Source organism: Apodemus sylvaticus, chromosome 15 (assembly GCF_947179515.1).
Source record: "Apodemus sylvaticus chromosome 15, mApoSyl1.1, whole genome shotgun sequence".
In the NCBI taxonomy this organism is placed as follows: domain Eukaryota; kingdom Metazoa; phylum Chordata; class Mammalia; order Rodentia; family Muridae; genus Apodemus; species Apodemus sylvaticus.
Genome location: NC_067486.1, coordinates 69411505 through 69430371, shown reverse-complemented (window position 1 = coordinate 69430371; position 18867 = coordinate 69411505). Strand labels below are relative to the sequence as shown.

At 46.7% G+C, this 18867-nt stretch overlaps 2 protein-coding genes across 3 annotated transcripts in view; both read right to left on the bottom strand.

The window, feature by feature from the left end:
* Nucleotides 1-8519, bottom strand: part of Xxylt1 (xyloside xylosyltransferase 1) — a 121889-nt gene extending 113370 nt beyond the window's left edge. The window contains exon 1 of the mRNA XM_052158261.1: nt 7924-8519. Within this exon, the coding sequence (XP_052014221.1) occupies nt 7924-8424 (501 nt within the window). The 5' untranslated portion in view covers nt 8425-8519. The remainder of the gene's footprint in view (nt 1-7923) is intronic.
* Nucleotides 8520-13004: 4485 nt separating this feature from the next.
* Nucleotides 13005-18867, bottom strand: part of Acap2 (ArfGAP with coiled-coil, ankyrin repeat and PH domains 2) — a 109705-nt gene continuing 103842 nt past the window's right edge. For both annotated transcript variants that reach the window (XM_052157795.1, XM_052157796.1), the window contains exon 23: nt 13005-17048. In XM_052157795.1, coding sequence (XP_052013755.1) covers nt 16948-17048 — 101 coding nt within the window. In that variant the 3' untranslated portion in view covers nt 13005-16947. The remainder of the gene's footprint in view (nt 17049-18867) is intronic.

Sequence of the window (18867 nt, the reverse complement as noted above, 5' to 3'; positions counted from 1 at the left end):
AGGAAGGAAGGAAGGAAGGAAGGAAGGAAGGAAGGAAGGAAGGAAAGAAAGAAAGAAAGAAAGAAAGAAAGAAAGAAAGAAAGAAAGAAAGAAAGAAAGAAAGAAAGAAAGAAGGAAAGAAGGAAAGAAGGAAAGAAGGAAAGAAGGAAAGAAGGAAAGAAAGAAATGCCTCCTCTAAAGGCTGGAGGAGGGGAAGGAAAATGTCTATAACTCCGGTGCTCAAGAAGTGGAGGCAGGAGAATCTGCTCAAGGCCACCCTGACTACATAGGAAGTTTGGGGTCTGCCTGGTCTACATGAGAAAGGGAGGATGAGAGAAAGGAGCAGAGAAGAGGAGGGGACGAAATGAGGGAGAAAGAAAGAAAAACAGAAAAAAATCCCCCTACAATGGAATTTTATTTTGTTTTGTTTTTTGTTTTTTGAGACAGGGTTTCTCTGTGTAGCCCTGGCTGTCCTAGAACTTGCTCTGAAGACCAGGCTGGCCTCGAACTCAGAAATCCGCCTGCCTCTGCCTCCCAAGTGCTGGGATTAAAGGCCTGTGCTACTATGGCCTGGCTACAATGAAATATTAATAGGGGTAAGTTTCAGGGAAGTGTTAACCAATGGCACAGCCCCATCAGTACCACCGCCAGGTGTGGGGACCAGGAGGTGGGCCTAGCTGGAAGATGTAGGTCCCAGGGTTGTGCCCTCAAGGTCTCCTTCCTCCCTCTCCCTCTCCCTTTCTCGCCCTCTCGCTCTCACTCTGTATGTGTGTGTGTGTTTCTCTTGTCTCTCTTTTCTTCCTCCTCCTTCTCCTCCTCCTCCTCCCCTTTTCCTCTTCCTGTTCCTCTCTCCCTCTCTCTTCCCTGTACTCTCCCTCCTTTCCAATTACCAGAAGCGGAAACCCTCTGCTTCTTCACAGGCCCACAGCAATAGGGCCGAACCACCCCGGGCAGCAACCCCTGGAGCCATGAGCCACATAACCCTTTCCTCCTCCCCACGCTCCTTTCTCCTTCCCACCTCAAGCAGATTGCCTGCCTCAATGGAAAAACTAACTAGCTTACTGAGTGTGTGATGCTGCCAAATCCAGCTGCCCTTATCAGTACATGGTCCCCTCATAGTCACTAAGAAAATGCAAGTCAAAAGCAAGTCAAACCAACCAAAAGACCAAGATCAAAACCACAGACAAGTGAGAGTGGAGAGCCAGTCCACACACACTCGCTGCCTGCAGCAGTGAGCTACGATTCGGCCGCCGTTCTGAACTACTCCTAGGTTATATCCAGGAAATCTAAAAGTATGTCTGTCCCCATATTTATAAGCAAGTAACAGCAAGCTGCCCCAAAGGGGAAACCAAGAAAATCCATCAACTAATAACTGTATAATGGAAGCAGATCCACACCGTGGGATGCTATCTAAACAAAAAGGGAAAAAGTACTGGTGCGTTTCAATGTGGGTCTTAAGAATGCTCAGCCCCGCCCAGTGCCAGGTGGAAGACACCCAGAGACCCCAGGTGCCACCAAGAGGAGCAAGTAGGTGGTGGAGAAATGGGAGAAAGAGAAGGACGTGGGCACAATGTAGAGAGGCAGAACAGGAGACTCGAGGCCAGTGAGGAACAGCCTGACGTGAGGAGTTGTGATGCCACCTGAGGCCACTGTGGGTCCTGGCCCCTTGCTGCTGGTGGCCCTGTAAGAGCAGGGGGATTGTGTGTGTGTGTGTGTGTGTGTGTGTGTGTGTGTGAATGTCCCTGGCCCATCTGTGTAGGGGCCTGTCCTGCTTATATAGCAGACTAAGGGGTACTGGTATACTGGTCATTTCAGACTCAGAAATGAAGGTGTCATTTGTGGGTTCCCAAAACCTGACAGATGAAGAAGGTCTATCTGCCTTCTGGGGATACTCTAGCAGGGAGAGAAAGACTACAAACAGGTCCACAGTCAGTTACTTTCTCAAACGTCTGGCACACTAGTACCTCAGAGCCCTCTCCTCATCTCTGAAGAAGCTGCTCTTGTAGGGCAGCCTTCTCCCCTTCCCACAGGCTCTGCTCCCCCATCTCCTTACCAGCAAGCCGTCCCTGGCCACCTACATCAGACAGGCATGTCCCCACCCTTAACATCTGCGCACCCCGCCACAGGCTCCCTGTCTTGCTTTGCGGCTCTCCATGAAACCCAGTCTCTTATTTATTTGTTCAGCGTCCATCCCACACACATTTCCTGGACCACCGCGAGTTCCCAGAGGCCTGTCCTGTTGCTATGGCTCAGGAGGCCGAGCAGTGCTTAGCCAGGGGAGGCATTCAACACCCGCTGGGTGGAGAGAGAAAAGGTATGGGCCGGGGGTGGGAAAGACAGGCGTGCTCTAGAAAAGGGGCTCCCAACAGAATGGTGATGCCAAAGCAGACAGAATGGGGACAACACAGGACACTACAGGACCGGCAGAGGCATCGGCAGTGGCTGTGCCGGACTGGGGCTGCGTGGGACTGGGGCTGCGTGGGACTGGGGCTGCGTCTGATGCGGGGGTTGCCCACTGTGCTCATGTATCAGGAAGACAGGAGAAGAAGGCCACATTTGATTTGGGGTCAAAGCCAAAGCCACAGAAACGCTGGGCTGAACACGAAGCAACACAGATGTGCTGGCTCAAGCTTCCACAGCTATCCCGGGCCACGACAAGATGGCTCACCCTGGGGAGGGTGAGACAGTGATCTAGAAAGAGCCTCAAGGATGCATGGAGCCAGAAATGCTTCCCTGCAGACTATTTAAAGAGAAACCAGCCCAAATGTGCATAAGTCAGCTTCTGGCCAGGCTTAGTGGGCGCACCCTGCGGATGTGAAACAGTAAGAAAAGCGGACGGGGACCCCAGAACCAGGAGACCAAAGCAGCAGGAGGCTGAGTTCCAGGCCATCCTGGGCTACAGTGCAAAACCATACAGAGCTGGGCTCAGAGGTCTTGACCTAAGTTCTACAAGTCTGGGATCCCACTTGACAGAGGGACAAAGACGGAGCTCAGACGTGAGTCTGCAGAAAGGGACGCCCGATTTCAAGCTCTAGGATGACAAGCAAGGCTGGCGGCCAGGGCCCAGGAGGCTGGACGAGCCAGGAAACACAGGAAGCTTAACTAGAAACCATATGGTACGGTGACAACGGCACCCTCCCCAAGTTGGCAGAGACAGAAAGAGCTGTCAGCCAAAGGCAGGATAGAATGCCTGCATTCTGCTAGGCACACTGCTCCCACGGTGGGCACCACAGGCCAGGGAGCCTGAGCTGGCTCTGGGAGGTCAGCAGGAGAGTATCAGGCTATCCCAGGAATGCCTGTGCCTCTCTATCTAAATGCACATTCTAGGTACCACCAGGGACAGTGGGAACCAGCCACTGGGGCACCACCAGGGACAGTGTGGACCAGTGACTGGGGCACCACCAGGGACAGTGTGGACCAGTGACTGGGGCACCACCCCAGACGGTGTAAACCAGTGATGGGGCACCACCAGGGACAGTGTGGACCAGTGATCGGGGCACCACGCCAGACGGTGTAAACCAGTGATGGGGCACCACCAGGGACAGTGTGGACCAGTGACTAGGGCATGACCCAGGACCTTTTTAGTATTTTTAGGGAACACGTGAGAAGACTATCCAAGCCGCTCCTACTTTGGTACCTGGGACACAGCAGGTTCAGATGTTTGGTCACAAGAACGTCCACGGTCAGGACATAACAAGCTAAAAAATTTTGAAATTTTCTCTATAATAGTCAAAATGAGATTTTTCTGGTTAAGTGAATGTTTCCTCTAATACTTAATTAACTATAGCAGAGGCCAAGGTTAGATAGATGTTCTCTCTCTACTTCTGGTGTTAACACTTGAAGGTGACTTGGGGCATGGCAACTCTGAGCACAGACACAGGTTCCATTCTAGCTCACTATAGCTCTCCATCTTGTGGAGAGGATGGAGTGCCAGGTTCTCGCTGGGACAAACCCCAGGCTGTCTCTAGAAGGCTGGGTGCCGAGGAGCCACCTCCCTCATCCCTCTTGTGCCAAGACAACACTGCCTGGAGCAAACCTCCCTCTGGATCTTCTCTTACAAGAGAGAAGTAATCTTTTTTTTCTTTTTTAAGATTTATTTATTTTATTTTATATACATAAGTACACTGCCACTGTCTTCAGACACACCAAAAGAGGGCATCAGATCCCATTTCAGATGGTTGTGAGCCACCATGTGGTTGCTGCGATTTGAACTCAGGACCTCTGGAAGAGCAGTCAGTGCTCTTAACCGCTGAGCCAGCTCTCCAGGCCCGAGGTAATCTTTAAAAGGGAGAAACTGTATCTGGATGCTCTCCCACCTCAAAGCCAGTTACTCCCCAGTGAATTACTTCTTTCAGCATTGATTAGGAAATCAGAACTTCTCCAATAGGTCATATCAACTGGAAGGATCATTAGGAACAGAGAATAAGGTGAAGAAACTCTGCAAGGCCACTGGGGAGTAACTGGCTTTGTGGTGGGAGAGCATCCAGAATTCCTTGTGCCCATCTCTAGCTGGGTGACAAACCAGAGCTGCTGCCAGGACCATGCTGGGTTCAGGGGTCCAAGGCAGTTCTGTGTTGACTACAGAGTCGTGTCCCAGTTGTCTGGAGGAGCCCTTCCTTCACTGTCCTTCCTAGACGTGTGACTGTGCCCTCAATTTCTTTTGTTTTTTGGTCTTGTTATGCAGACCAGATTAGCTTTGACCAATCTTTTTCTGCCTTTGTCTCTGGAGTGCTGGATTACAGGTGTGCATAGCCCTGGCTGCAAAAGTCCTACCTGTACCTGTATTGGTTTTGTTTGTTTTTTTGTTTTTTTTTTTTTTTGTTTTTTTTTTATTATTATTATCTTACACTGCAGTCTAAACTAACCTGGGAACTCATTATGTAGCTCAGGCTGACTCAAACTCGTGCCAGTACTCCTGAGTGCTCCACTGTTTGTGGGTCACCACACCAGGCTTCCTAACTGTATTGAGTATGTCCTTACAGAAGCTGTCCTCTCCGCTTCAAATGTTACTTGCTTTCCTCTTCCAGAACCTTCCAAGCCCAATCCTCCATGGCTTGGAGGTGTTTTCCGTTCCTGCTTCTCCTCACAGCACTGAAGGTGTTTTATGCCCAGGACAGATGAGTCCATCAGGACAGCCGCTGTGGTCAGGAAAGGGTACCTGGGCCGGAACTTCATCCTGTAGGAGGCCTACACGTGTCTTTGACCAGGGCTTTGTCCCGGAGCCTGTGCTGCTTTACTTATCTGGAATCTGCAGAGGTAACTCAGCCCAGCCCTGTTGGATCCCCAGGACTCTAACCCTGGATAAACCTTACTGTTCCAGGGAGAAGGCCACAGGGCCGGTCTAGGCAGATCTTGGGTTTCTCCAGGTCACCTTGAAGAGCAGCATGCTATGGCTACCTGTAGGGACAGCAGCTCGTGCCTGCTCGCATTTCCGGATGTGTTTCCTCCTTCTTCAGGCACTGCTGTCCAGCCCGTGCCTAAGCTCATGCAGGTCCCAGGGTTGGAGTATGGTCTCCATTCCGAATCCTGCTCCTCTTCCAGTGCTGTCAGCCCTCTGGGGGGGATGGGGGGTGCAGGGGACCCACAGCCCCCTGGGGGTGTGCAGGGGACCCACAGCTGAAGGGTATGTCTTTTCCTGCTGATGTGCTTTGTCGTAACACCTGCCCCACACGATCCCTGCCGCGTAGTTGGCCTGAGATCAGGCTGCTGTCTTGGAGTATGTGTCTCCTGCTCTATGGAGCCCATCTCTGGCAGCTGCAAGCCCTCACACAAAGCTTGATGGCAGCTGCAGATGACCTGAAGGGACTGTCACCTTTCCTGTTGAGGCATAAGCTAGTAGTTCTAACTCAACAGTTCTCCCCCTGGGGGTTGAGACTCCTTTGGGGGTTGAATGATTCTTTCACATAGGGGCTGCCCAAGACCATCAGAAAACACAGATACTTACATTACCATTCATAACAGTAGCAAATTACAGTTATGAAGCAGCAACAAAAATAACTGTATGGTTGGAGATCACTACAGCATGAGGAACTGTATTAATGGCAGATTGAGAACCTCTGCTCTAACCGGATAGCAGCAGGCAGGTAAAGGTTTATCAATCTTGGGGTCACATCGCTCTCCATTGCTCGTGAGTTTGTATTTTTCGAAGCTGTTTCTATAATAAAAGGTCCCCCTGCCCCCCACAGAAGGCTTGTTTCACTAACTGTGATGAAATTCTTCCTGGGCTTTGGGAAGCTCCCTACAGCCTTCCGTCTTCCTGGAGTGTGCTCCAGCTCTGTCCTTCAGGTCTCAAGCGTTAGGGAAGTGCTGTGACACTGAGCCACACTCCTGTCCCTGACATCCCTTAGCCGCCCTGTCTGCCTCTGGCACCACGCTCTTTGCGTGTGGGTATCTTTTATTCCAGATAAGTAAAGCAGCACAGGCTCCGTGACAAACCCCTGGTCAAAGACACGTGTGTAGGCCTCCTACAGGATGAAGTTCCGGTCCAGGTACCCTTTCCTGACCACAGCGGCTGTCCTGATGGACTCATCTGTCCTGGGCATAAAACACACCTTCAGTGCTGTGAGGAGAAGCAGGAACGGAAAGCACCTCCAAGCCATGGAGGATTGGGCTTGGAAGGTTCTGGAAGAGGAAAGCAAGTAACATTTGAAGCGGAGAGGACAGCTTCTGTAAGGACATACTCAATACAGTTAGGAAGCCTGGTGTGGTGACCCACAAACAGTGGAGCACTCAGGAGTACTGGCGCGAGTTTGAGTCAGCCTGAGCTATACAATGAGTTCCCAGGTTAATTTAGACTGCAGTGTGAGATCAAACAAACAAACAAACAAAAAAAACCAGTACAGGTACAGGTAGGACTTTTGCAGCCAGGGCTATGCTCACCTGTAATCCAGCACTTCAGAGACAAAGGCAGAAAAAGATTGGTCAAAGCTAGTCTGGTCTGCATAACAAGACCAAAAAACAAAAGAAATTGAGGGCACAGTCACAGGTCTAGGAAGGACAGTGAAGGAAGGGCCCCTCCAGACAACTGGGACACAACTCTGTAGTGACCACAAAACTGCCTTGGACCCCTGAACCCAGCATGGTCCTGGCAGCAGCTCCGGTTTGTCACCAAGCTAGAGATGGGCACAAGGAATTCTGCTCTCGCCTCACCGTCTTCCACCTACATCAGAATCTATCCTTAAAGACCATCTACCCCTCTCACCCAGTAAGACTCTGGACCCTCTCCGTACAACCACTGAGTCAAAGCAGGGAAAGCAAGTTGGTGACAGTAACCGAGCACATTAGGTCAAGAAGTCAGTCCTGGACAAGCAGAGGCAGGTGACAAATCAGAAGACGGAAGAAGTGGGGGCTGCTAGGAAGTCAGGCTGACAGGCTCATATCGGTATCTCTTGGAGTTTTTATTTCCTCTCCAGGAGGAACCTGTGGCTTATCTAACTGGTTAACTGTCTTTAAGAGCAAGAGAGAAAAGGACACAGAGAGGACACAAGATGGTTTTCCTCGAGAATACTACTGAGAAATCCCAGTTTAACCCCGATATTTCCAGAAGCCTCCCCAAGATCCTGACCGGAAGGTATAACTCAAAATGATGACTACTGGTGCCTACAATTCCATTCTCAGAGGTCAAAAGACAATTAGGAGTGTAGACTGTAAAAGCACTTAGTAACTCTGCGAAGCTAGCAAACTGGGGAAATGAAATCATTTCAGCAAACTGAAATAATTCAGGAAACAGTGCCGAAGGAGCAGGAGAGGGACTAGTTAACGCTGCAGATCCATCCCTGCTAGTATGAGTCTAGGACACGCCTCCAGACCAGAACTCCAGGACGCTGGACCTGCAAGTGCAGGACAGGGAGGAGGAAATTAGGCTACAGGCACAGGAGTCGGACAGCGCTCACCGGAGATGCCAGGGACAGCTCAGAGAACAGACATGGGCAACCCACCGCTCACCTTGCACTTGAAGCCGGCGGCAGGCGGCAGGAGCTCCCGCAGCAGGGCCTTGGCCACCTCTCGGCTGGCCTCTTCGCTCACGAAGTGGAGGTTCAGCACCTCGTGCGCCTCGAACTTGGCAAGGCGCAGCAGGGAGCGCAGCGCCACTCGAGCCTTGGCCTGCAGCGCCGCGTTGTGCTCCGCCTTGGTGAACATCATCAGCAGGTGGTAGTCCACCGGGACCGCCACGCCGCCCTCCAGGCTCTTGGCCTTCGCACCCGAGGCCGGCGCCGCGGAGCCCCGGGCCAGCTCCGGCGCGGGCGGTGTGGGCACGGCGGCCCCAGCGCGGGCCTCCTTCAGCCTCTTGGTGGCGCTGGAGAAAGTCTCCCGGCCCGAGCCCAGGTAGTAGAAGGCGCACACCGCCAGCGCCGCGGCCAGCAGCAGCGCGCAGTAGTGCGAGCGCACCGCGCCCAGGCGAGCCATGGCCCGAGCGCACGCGGCCCCGCTTCGGAGGAGGCCCATGCGCGGGAGCCGGCGGCCCAGCAGCCGGGCCCACTCAAAACCGCACTCCAGGGCCCCAAGCCCCGCAGCCGGCGGCGGCCATAGCCGGGGCGGGACCGTGCTGCCCGGAGCCAATCGTGAGCGTGGATGCCTAAAAGGCGGGGCTATAGCAGGCTTCGCAGCCGCTAGGTCCTAAATTCCGAGGGATTAGACTCCAGATGGCCCTTGCAGATTTTGGCTGCCAAGTTTCAGAAGACTGACTCCAGAGCCTGGACTGGGTTGGCCAGCTCAAGGGACTAGGGAGGGAATTCGGGTCTTGAGATAACAAACGCCTCAATAGCGGATTTATGTAAATAAATGCTGTACTCAAAAAAGCTAACTTTTCTGTTTCCATGTTCTCTCTCTCTCTCTCTCTCTCTCTCTCTCTCTCTCTCTCTCTCTTTCCACCCCTCCCCCTCCCTCCTCTACCCCCTTTCTCCCTTCCACTCCTCCCTCCCTTCCCACCCCTCCCTCCTTCTCTCTCCCGAAGTTCTAGCTGCCTCTCCAGCATTTAGGAAACTACCTAGAGTTGAAACATTTAAATTAGAAGGAAGTTTCTAAAGCGTGGTGATAGAACAAAAGTTTTGAAGGAAACTGGTTTGCATGCTTGAAAGAGGTGGAGATGAAAACGCCCAAGCATTGCCGCAGACATGACAGACTAGCCTTTCCCTGCGGATGGCATTCACCTGCCCAGCATCATCGCACCTTTCCAACTCTGCCCTTTTCAAATGGAGCAACACTTCTGAAAAGCATCCAACCTCTGAAACAGGCCTGGTGGGTTCAACACATACTATTCACCAGGGACAGGGGGACCCCAGATGGCCGAAGGAACACAGTTGGTAAAGTCACCTGATCCACACAACTCCATGATATGCAGATATTTACAACGGGCCAAAACATGGAATTTCCAAAGCACAACTCAAATTCGGTGAGTAAGTCAAGTTCTGAGTTGTATTTTCCAAAACCTCCCTTGTGGGAGGCATGGGACGGGAAGTCCAGGCCAGCTCTACCACTGCAAACTATTACACACCCAGTGGTTCCATGGTTACTCTGGAAACAATTATGTCTAGAAGTAAAAGAAAGCCAACATTATCATCACAGATATGAAAGACAGTAAGATGCCTGACATTGAATAAACTATATCCAGGAGACATTAAACTTAACAAAATACGTGTAAATAGCCAATGGGTATAAAAAATTTAGTAATCACAACTTTTCTAGGGTGCTTATAACTACTACTCCTAATCTCTAAATAATCCTGCAACTGAGTCTTTTAGTTCCCACCCATAACATCGATCAAATGCACTCTCTCGCTCCTCCCACACACATTCTGACAGTTATCCTACAATTTTTTCAACTAATGATTTATTTTCAAACATTTAGCCCTTTAATTCATGCCGAGGAAACAAAGAAGCAATTTAAATTATACCAAAGTCAGGAAAATACTCAAAAAATCCTTCACAAATTTTCTACCCCCTGATGTCTGATATACAGAAAGAACCTCAACTCGCCAAGCCAGTATTTTCATTTCTGGAGTTTAACTTCCCCAAGTCGTAGCTTACCAGGCCGTAAGGAAAATTTAATGTTGTGGCTTAAGTATATATACCACTACATAAGCTACGGCAGGGGGTTCATGGCGGCCGCTGAGTTACTAAACTGATCTAGACTGCCTCCTGACCCCAAGCACAAGTGCGCCCAGGATACAGTGGACAAAGAGAAGCCCCGCTCTCTGTGCATTCTAGCAAGGAAAATAGCAAATAAAAGCTCAAGTGCGGGTAGGCAGCCCTTTCTCCGCTTAAAATCCACGTAACTTCCGGTGCATTGCAATACGGCTATGTAGCCAAAATCCTGATGTGTGCAGTTAACTCAAGGAGTAAGTTTAACTTTGGCCAAAGCATATACTTCCTGACCAGGTATCAGGCAGCTGGTTTTTGTTTGTTTGTTTGTTTGTTTTTCCTGTAGCATATTTTCTGTATCTACTTCAGACCATGGCTTATGGCCTCTAAACTCCTTCCTGTCCAGTACGGGGCTGGACCATCCTCAGTGAGTCCATGGCAGCCACCTGTGGACCACCTAGCCCCTGTTTCTTTGTTGAGTAGACTCCAAGAGAACAGTGGCTATTTTCTTTTTTTTTTTTTCATCAAAATATTTCCACTAGTGTATACAACATCTGCTACACTGAGAAAGCCTTTAGAATACTTACCTACCAAACCAGCATTTTACTTCTAAGACTTTAAGCCTGTCCCAAAGAAATAACAACATACCAAAATATTTAGCACAGATAAATATGCAGGAGTCTGAAATCATAGCAGTCTGGAAAGCTGAAGCAGTCCAGTGCCCAGGCTGAGAGCCCGCTGTAGCTCAAAATGCCTTGTGTGGCTGTGGTCCTGGGTGACTAAGGCCCTGGCTCCTAAAGAGTCCTCTCTTACAGCCAGAATTCTCATAACAAAAAACAAACAAACAAACAAACAAACAACAAAAAAGCAAACAATTAGTATTAAGTAATCACCAATGAAATGCTTAAGCAAGTAATACAGAGCAATCATTAAAAGTGGTGTATATTCAGAGGTAGGCAGGCAGATTTCTGACTTCAGGGCCGGTCTAGTCTGAACAGCAAGTTCCAGGCAATCAAGGCTAGCATAAGAACATGTCTCAAAAACAAAAACAAAGCTGGGCGGTGGTGGCGGCGCACGCCCGTAATCCCAGCACTCTGGGAGGCAGAGGCAGGTGGATTTCTGAGTTCGAGGCCAGCCTGGTCTACAGAGTGAGTTCCAGGACAGCCAGGGCTATACAGAGGAAACCCTGTCTCGAAAAAAACCAAAAACCAAACAAACCAATAAAACCTCATGTGTTCAGAAACTGCACACAGATAATTTTTTAATATAGAGAAACCTGTACATTTTAAGAGACCTATTAGCCAGCTGCAGTGTATGAACATTTGTAGACTGACTTGGGAAAACCATATTTGAGACAACTGGAAAAATCTGGTAATTTTATGCAGATTAAGGAAGTGCTATATAATTAAATAAGATCCTTTCAAAGATTCACACTAAGTGATCTGGAATTTGGTCCCAGGGGCTGAGGTGGGGTACAGAGGGGTGGCATCCAAGAAAAGAAAAATGTTGCCATGAGCCTGTGACTACTAAAATAACTTTGGTACATCTGAAAATTTCACCAAGTTTTAAAAATATTCCCCATCTAAGAAGGTCATAAAGCAATACTGTCTGCTGTATCAGTGCATATAGGTCTAGAAGGGCTTCTATAGTAAGGCTGCAGCTTTAGTCAGAAAGAACTGAATCTATAACCCACCCTGTCCAGAACACGTCATTAGGCACATGTGGCTAAGCTCTCAAGATGTATGTAGCACTATGCCTAAAAACCTAATTCATCGTTGCCTAATTTTGATTTTGGATTTGTGCAGACTGGTCAAACAGCCCAGGCAACACAGTGCCTGCCACACAGCACAGAGGATCCATGTGTGCTCCCAAGTCTCAAAGTCTAGCACGCTGGCACATGCTTGTAAACCCAGAGTGGCCACTGGAGAGGCAGAAGCTCCTTAAGGCTCATTGGTCATCTGGCCTGAGGCGTGCCAAGCCATCAAGAGACCTTTCCTCAAATAAGCAACTGTGACGGAGGAGCGATGCTGAAGGACACACATGCACATGTTCATCTGCATGTGCGCACACACGTACCCGCAAACACATAAGCATGCATATGCATGCTCATGAAATAAACAATCGACTTTGTAGCTAGTGGAGTCCATTTTGGACAGCACAGGTAAGTGATGGATTCAGAGATGATTTTCTTTACACTCGAGTCTTGTTTTCTGGGCGTTTCTGAGTGCTTGTTTGCTTGTTTGGAGCAGGCTCACATTACCTCAAACTGCCCTGCCTCTAACTCCTGGCATGCTGAGATTACAAGCCCAGGCCATCATACTGAGCCCTCTCTTCTGTGACTGAAACATTATTTCGGCAGTGAGGATGTTTTTGCAAAACAAACAAACAAACAAACAAACCAGAAAAGCATAAGAAAGGGAAGCAGGCTGTTTGCCTTCATTTAAGGTACGGCTGCGGGTTCTCCTTAGCGACCTCTCTGAGAATGAAACGCAGGGTTATGACTGATGTCGGGGCTGGGTCGACTTTGTGGTAACTCTTAAAGGAAATGCAAGCCCGAGCTTTGTGTGTGGGTCTGATTCTCAGCTCCATCCACACAGAAGCTGGGTTTTGTTTACTAAAAGGATGGAGTATGGCTGTGTTGCCAAGACTGGAACTCTAACAGCTATATATAGACAACAGACAGAGATAGACATATCAACTATTACGGGAGAGGCAGAAGAAAAGTCTCTCTTAAAACCAAAGTCTGTGGTCTTTCGTACATGAAGTAGGGGCTGCAACGACTCTGGAATCAGAGAGAAGAAGGTATTTCAAGTATCAACGTGGATTTCTGGACAGCAAATAGGATCAACATGGACCTCCAAAATTTGAGAGGTGGAAGGGTCAACGGAACCTTAGCTAGAGCAGGTATCAGACCAAACCCAACAGAGCTCAAAAGAAGATGGCGCATTTACAGCAACTGTGCCACAAGTGAGATATTTTTATTGACTTAATATTGTAAATTTTTCAGCATACAAAGTAATCAAGTATATTTACAATTCTTACATAATGTACATTTTAGAATAACTATAAAGATAATGTACTTTGCTCCATTTACAATGACAAACTACAGTAAAACTACATTCATGAATTAGATACAAATTCTCTACATACTAATAAAAAGTAATGGAGTGTTGGTTATACATTCTTAAAATCCTTTTCACAGGTAGCAAGAAATAGTACATGTGATCAGCCTTGATGACCGGAATGACCCAGAAGTTTCACAGAGCACAAGTAAACATATATTTTTAAAAAGAGCTTGTTATTTCCAAAAGCTAACCTTTAGCCTTCGTGTAAAATGGTGCTGGAAACCTTGATAGCACAGCAAGCTTTCCCTGTTAAAAATTAATTAATACCCCAAATAAGGCTGGGGAATGAGAGAGATGGAGAAAACAAGATAGTGAGAAGACCAATGTGAAGAAAAATTGTATTTAATTGAATCTTTGTCCACATGACCCCCCCTCTATGTAAACAGAAGAAAACACCCACAACCATCACCTTGAAGGTGCTGGGGCTCAGCCAGGCAAGTCCTGCCCCCCTTTTATAGTTATGTTTCATTAGAAAACATTAGAGGTAATAATAAATGGTGAGTTGAACTTTCTAAGATTTTTCATTTTATTAATGTTTTCTATTGTAAAAAAAACAATGAAGACTTTTCTACAATTTGATGCTTTCAAATTCCAATCTGTTCCCTTTGAACTTCATAACGAGGTTCTCCACAGTATTTGAAGTCTCTTGTCAGAGACAGGGAAAGCTGCTGCTTACAGTGATGTCGAATCCTTTCAGGACACGGATGCTTTTGGAAGCATATGTCAGACCTGGGTCACAGAGTCGGCTCTGCCTCTGCCCAGCAAAGCAAGTGACCATCTCTGCAAACCAAGAGCAGCAGGCTAGGATGGAGACACAGCCAAGGCTGACAGCCACAGACCATGGTCTCAGAAGTCTTCCCGGGGCAGCAGGAGGGCAGGGTTGATGTAGAAGCCCAGCCTGAGTCATAACACGCACAGAGAGCTCTCCGCTCCCTCTGCTCCATCGGTCACATTGTCAGAAGCCCTGGATCCGAGGAGGATATGGACTGAAGTCATTATGGATAGAGGGTCTCACTTCGAAAACACCACACACAGTCCTGCTAATGGCCAAAATGCAACCACACAGAGAGTTAATTTACATGGGTGATCTAGGAATGTCCGATTACTCAAAGTGGATAGCAGTTTAGTTTTAAACACAGCTTGGCTTATAATGATATCTAATATGCAGACGGTTTTATTTTTAAATACTGCTAACATGATCACAAATTTCAATTTTGTAAAATATGAGTATATATATATATTTTTTCCCCAAAATGCACCTTTGATGTACTAAAGTACAAGTTGCAAGCTGTATTACTTTGGGGGAAGTAAATACCAGAATTCACTAGACTACAGCGAACACCAGTGTCAGTTAGTTAGGTACACAGTAATGCTGGAATTAATCTTTGAAGGTTATGGTAAAAATAAATTTGAAATCTTGGGCATCTTGAATGTGCCGCACTGGAGCCTGGTGAACGGCTGCTCCGTCAGCTTTATCTACATCCACAGCACAGTTGCATTTTATGAATTCTTCAGAGCACCTCTATTCTTATTTTGGCAGTAACCCAATTTTTACATCACTGAGAGCATGAAAAAGAATGAATGGATGAATCATAAAGAATAAAGCTGTTATCAGCACGTCCATCCTGGAGATAAAGGGGGGCAACCAGAATGGGCAGCCCGAGGGGCTGGGCGGCACCGTGCGTGCCTCTCTCTACTCCGCGGGACACTGGCCAACGTGTCACAGAGAGCTGTCAGCAGCACAGCAGAACTCATCCAAGGGTCAGCCTCCTGTGAAACGATTCACTAAAACCCTTGCTACACTCCAGTCCTTTCTCTCATCCAATTGGTCAGTACACTGAGAAAATGAAGTTAGCCACAGCAATATAGTCTTGTATTGCCAGCCTCTACACAGCACTAAGTGATGCAGCTAAATCTGAATTCTAAAGATACTCAGAACCATAATAATCTTTAAGGCATTTCACTTGAATCTTTAAGGCTTTTTGTCCCCCCCAAAAAACCACTCCAGTCACTAAGGGCAGCAGACACTGCTGACTGCCCAGTCCTGGAGGCAGCAGGTCCAGAGGCACTGCCCCAGGCAGCGGACCAAAGGGAGTGTCCCTGCACCTTCACAGACAGGAGCCCCAGGAGCGACCAAGGAGCATCCTGGAGGAGAGGCGGTTTTCTTCCCCATCTTTAGCCTAGTTCTCTTCCTTGAACACGTTTTAGGGCAATAAATTTCAAAATACATACCAATTAAAATATCACAAATGGGACTTTTGCCTTTATCTACACGCCTACAAGGCCAGATGACCTGCGAGTGGAGTGGAGACAGCGAAGACAAACGCCTTTTGCCCTGTGAAACAACTCACAATCGATTCTTACCCTTAGTGTGCGCTGCATGCCTACAACCCGGCCCAACTACGGGACCTTATCTGGGTGGCAAGTCTATTTCAATATAAATTCTACTTAGATTCTGATTTTATATTTAATTAAAATAAAGTTCCATGTTCTGTGGGGAAAATGTTAAAGTTTTTACTTAATTAACTCTAATTTTACATTTCAAAATGTTTCTGAGAAGCTGAGTACCAATGCTCTTACAGACAGCCCGTAAGGAGTGTGTGTCATCACCAGTGCTGGCAAGGAGCCAAGCCAGTCACTCCTGGGTCCCGCCCTTCACCGAGACATCAATCAGAGGCGGAACTCGACAAACTATATCACATGTGCATAATTTTGGAACTTAAAATGACTAATTTCACTTAATTCTAAAGCTATATACAAGATACAATTTAAATGAATGTATACTGCTGTATAGTACACAAGATAAATGTAGAAAAAAATAAAAGGACTTTATTGCTGGTAAATTTTAGTATAAACAGGAAAAAAATTAGCTTTCTCTTCCATTACATAGAGATTTTTCTTTCACCAAGAGTAACTACGGTAAAAAATATATATCTTAAAATGGATTAATTCCAAATATAAAAATGCCCTAAAATATTACATTTGACATCACTATGTTTTGATGAAAGCCCAATTATGCAATGGTCAACTTCTGAAATCTGGTGTTATTACACTGACATCTGTCAAGGTTTCAGGAAATCGACCTGACAACAAAAACTAAGCTAGGATTCTTGGGTGATTGAAGAAAGAAAACAGTAAGAGCTCTTTTCACCGTAAGATAAATAAACCTAGAGAGTCAAGTGTGGTCCGCTCCCACGGCAGCCGTGTTGCGGAGGTGCTGGAGGCCATAGCACCTCAGAGTGAGCGAGGGCAGGCCCACTGGTCCTAGCAATTGCGTTGTACTCTGTGAGTGTGACAGCTGAGTTACAGAGAATACACACACCTCTGTCTGAACCACCAACTATTATAAGGACAGCTACAGAAAAGATAGCCTCCAAGCAGGCAAGAGAACTGGCTCCCACCTGATGCAGACATGGCGACTGAATGTTCCCAGGGGAACCAGAGCCCCACCCATGCATGGCGAGGATGGAGTGGCCCAACAGTGTAGCATCTCACAACTTAGATCTGGACACAACTTTATGTAAGAGCGCAACCCATCTTAAAAAGACTTTTCTCTTCTTAAATAAAAGGGGAAGTATAGAGGCTTTCTTCCTTTCCCAATTATGAGAGATCTTGTTTTCATTTACAAAAACCCAAAATGAATGGCTACCAAACCATTCACTGTCTACCAAAATTAAGTAGAATTAAAGTAATAAAAAAGGTGTGAATTTCTGGTTGTACACGTTAAGACTTCACCAAACTTCAGTTTCCCCCTTTTACAAGGATCAGAACTTCTGTGAATCTTGCTGGAAACGATTGAGTTTCTCTGGATTATTGGATGCCATTTGAGAAAAATCACGGAAAATATCCTGGTAAGTTTCATCACCTGTACGAAAGGAAAATAAAGACACTTTTAAAATTTATACAGTTCAGATACTAATAAAACAACATTCATTTTTACTCATACTACTTTACAATTCATCACATTTCATTAAAGTTTTGTTCCAATATCATTTTTTGAAGGAAAAAGGCCAGCTAATGATAATGACAGAAAAGTGTGTAAGAAAGCGAGGGCTATACCTGAGAAGGGTCTCAGAGGCGCCGCAGAGCCAAGCTCAGAGTTAGAGAGGAACGAGACGCAAGCGTTTGAAAGCAATGTGAAGAAACACAGTCATTAGCACACGCAAGAAGAGAGGCTATTTGAAATGAAGTAAACAGCACATTTTATAAGAAAATACTTTCTTAGATAAAAGTTAAAGGAAATGAGTAAAGCCAGGTCCTAGTGAAGGCTCAGATGGACACCCATCACTTAGGCAATGGCTAGACATCAGGCAGGACAAGCTTCATAATCCATCATCAACTACAAGTGCTTTACACTGCAATAGTTGTTTGTAAAAAGCAGTTCACACACACTTTGAGGTTTAGAACGAATGTATCTCATCCACTGTTCACTAAACTCAGTAAATCAAAAGGCCATGACATGACTATGAAACCAGAGCTCCACACCTTCTCCTGACTTATGAGCAAGAATACTTATTATGCAAAACTGGAAAGGAAACCTGAATCTGTTCACATGTGTGCACGCTCAACACTTGTGGAGATGCAGATAAGAACATTATAGCCAGCTGGACAACTCGTCTTGCTGAGGAACTATAAGCATACATAAAGGTCAATCATCCCTCCAAGGAGCAATCTCATTCTGGGATAAGGAGTCCTTGGGACGCCTCCTGCTCAGCGTTACCTCGGAACAGACTCCTGGCTAGCTTCTGTTCACTTTAGCATAGAATACTCTTTTGTGTGATTCTTGTCATCACAGTTTCATCGTTCCCCTAAGACACCATGCGTCCCATTTTATGACAATCTTGTTATTAAGTTATTGTTAACAGTAAACTCTGAAACTCTTTGAAAGCAAGACTGTGGAAGACACAGGGGTCACATCAAAAGCTAGAGAATTAGAAAATGACTGAGGGGCAGATAACAGCCTGGTAAGACCTAACGGCATAGCACATGGACTTTAATAATGAGGTTAGTGCTCTGAACAGTTAGTGCCTTTTAACATTTAGTCTATGTAGAAAGCAATTTATCAAAATCCTGGAAATTTAATTGTTACATGAGATAATCAGCTGAGTCTAATCCATCTACTTTACAATAGGAAGGTAGAGTGAGGAGAGCCCCTCTTTCCCAGGCTGGCTGGAGGCAGTAATGGCTCCCACCATCCTGACTGAAGCACACTAAAGGCTACTCCACTGTCCTGGTATACAAACAATTAACTACAACCCCTTCCTGTGCTTGGCCATCCTACTGGACACAAAATAAACCGAGAGGAGCGCAGCATTAAATAACAATTAACAAACCATACAAAATAGTTTAATTTTTTTCTCTTTTTAGATGTTGAATTAAAATATGTAAAATATTTATTGTAAACATTATAAATATTTTTAAAATACTATTCAGATAGTCTAGAATTTTACTTTCCAAGAAAGTGTAAAGTGCAGATTATATAATACAAAAATACCACATTGATTTTACCATTCAACACCAGAAGTAACATAAAAGGCACACATTATATATTCAGGAAGAAACAGGAGAAGGATCTAGCAGACGCTAATGCCAAGTCGTTCACAGATAGCACCGGATGAGCGTTCTCAAGTATTACAACAGTACAATGGCAATATATGGCTTCTACATTCAGTGATGCATATTCT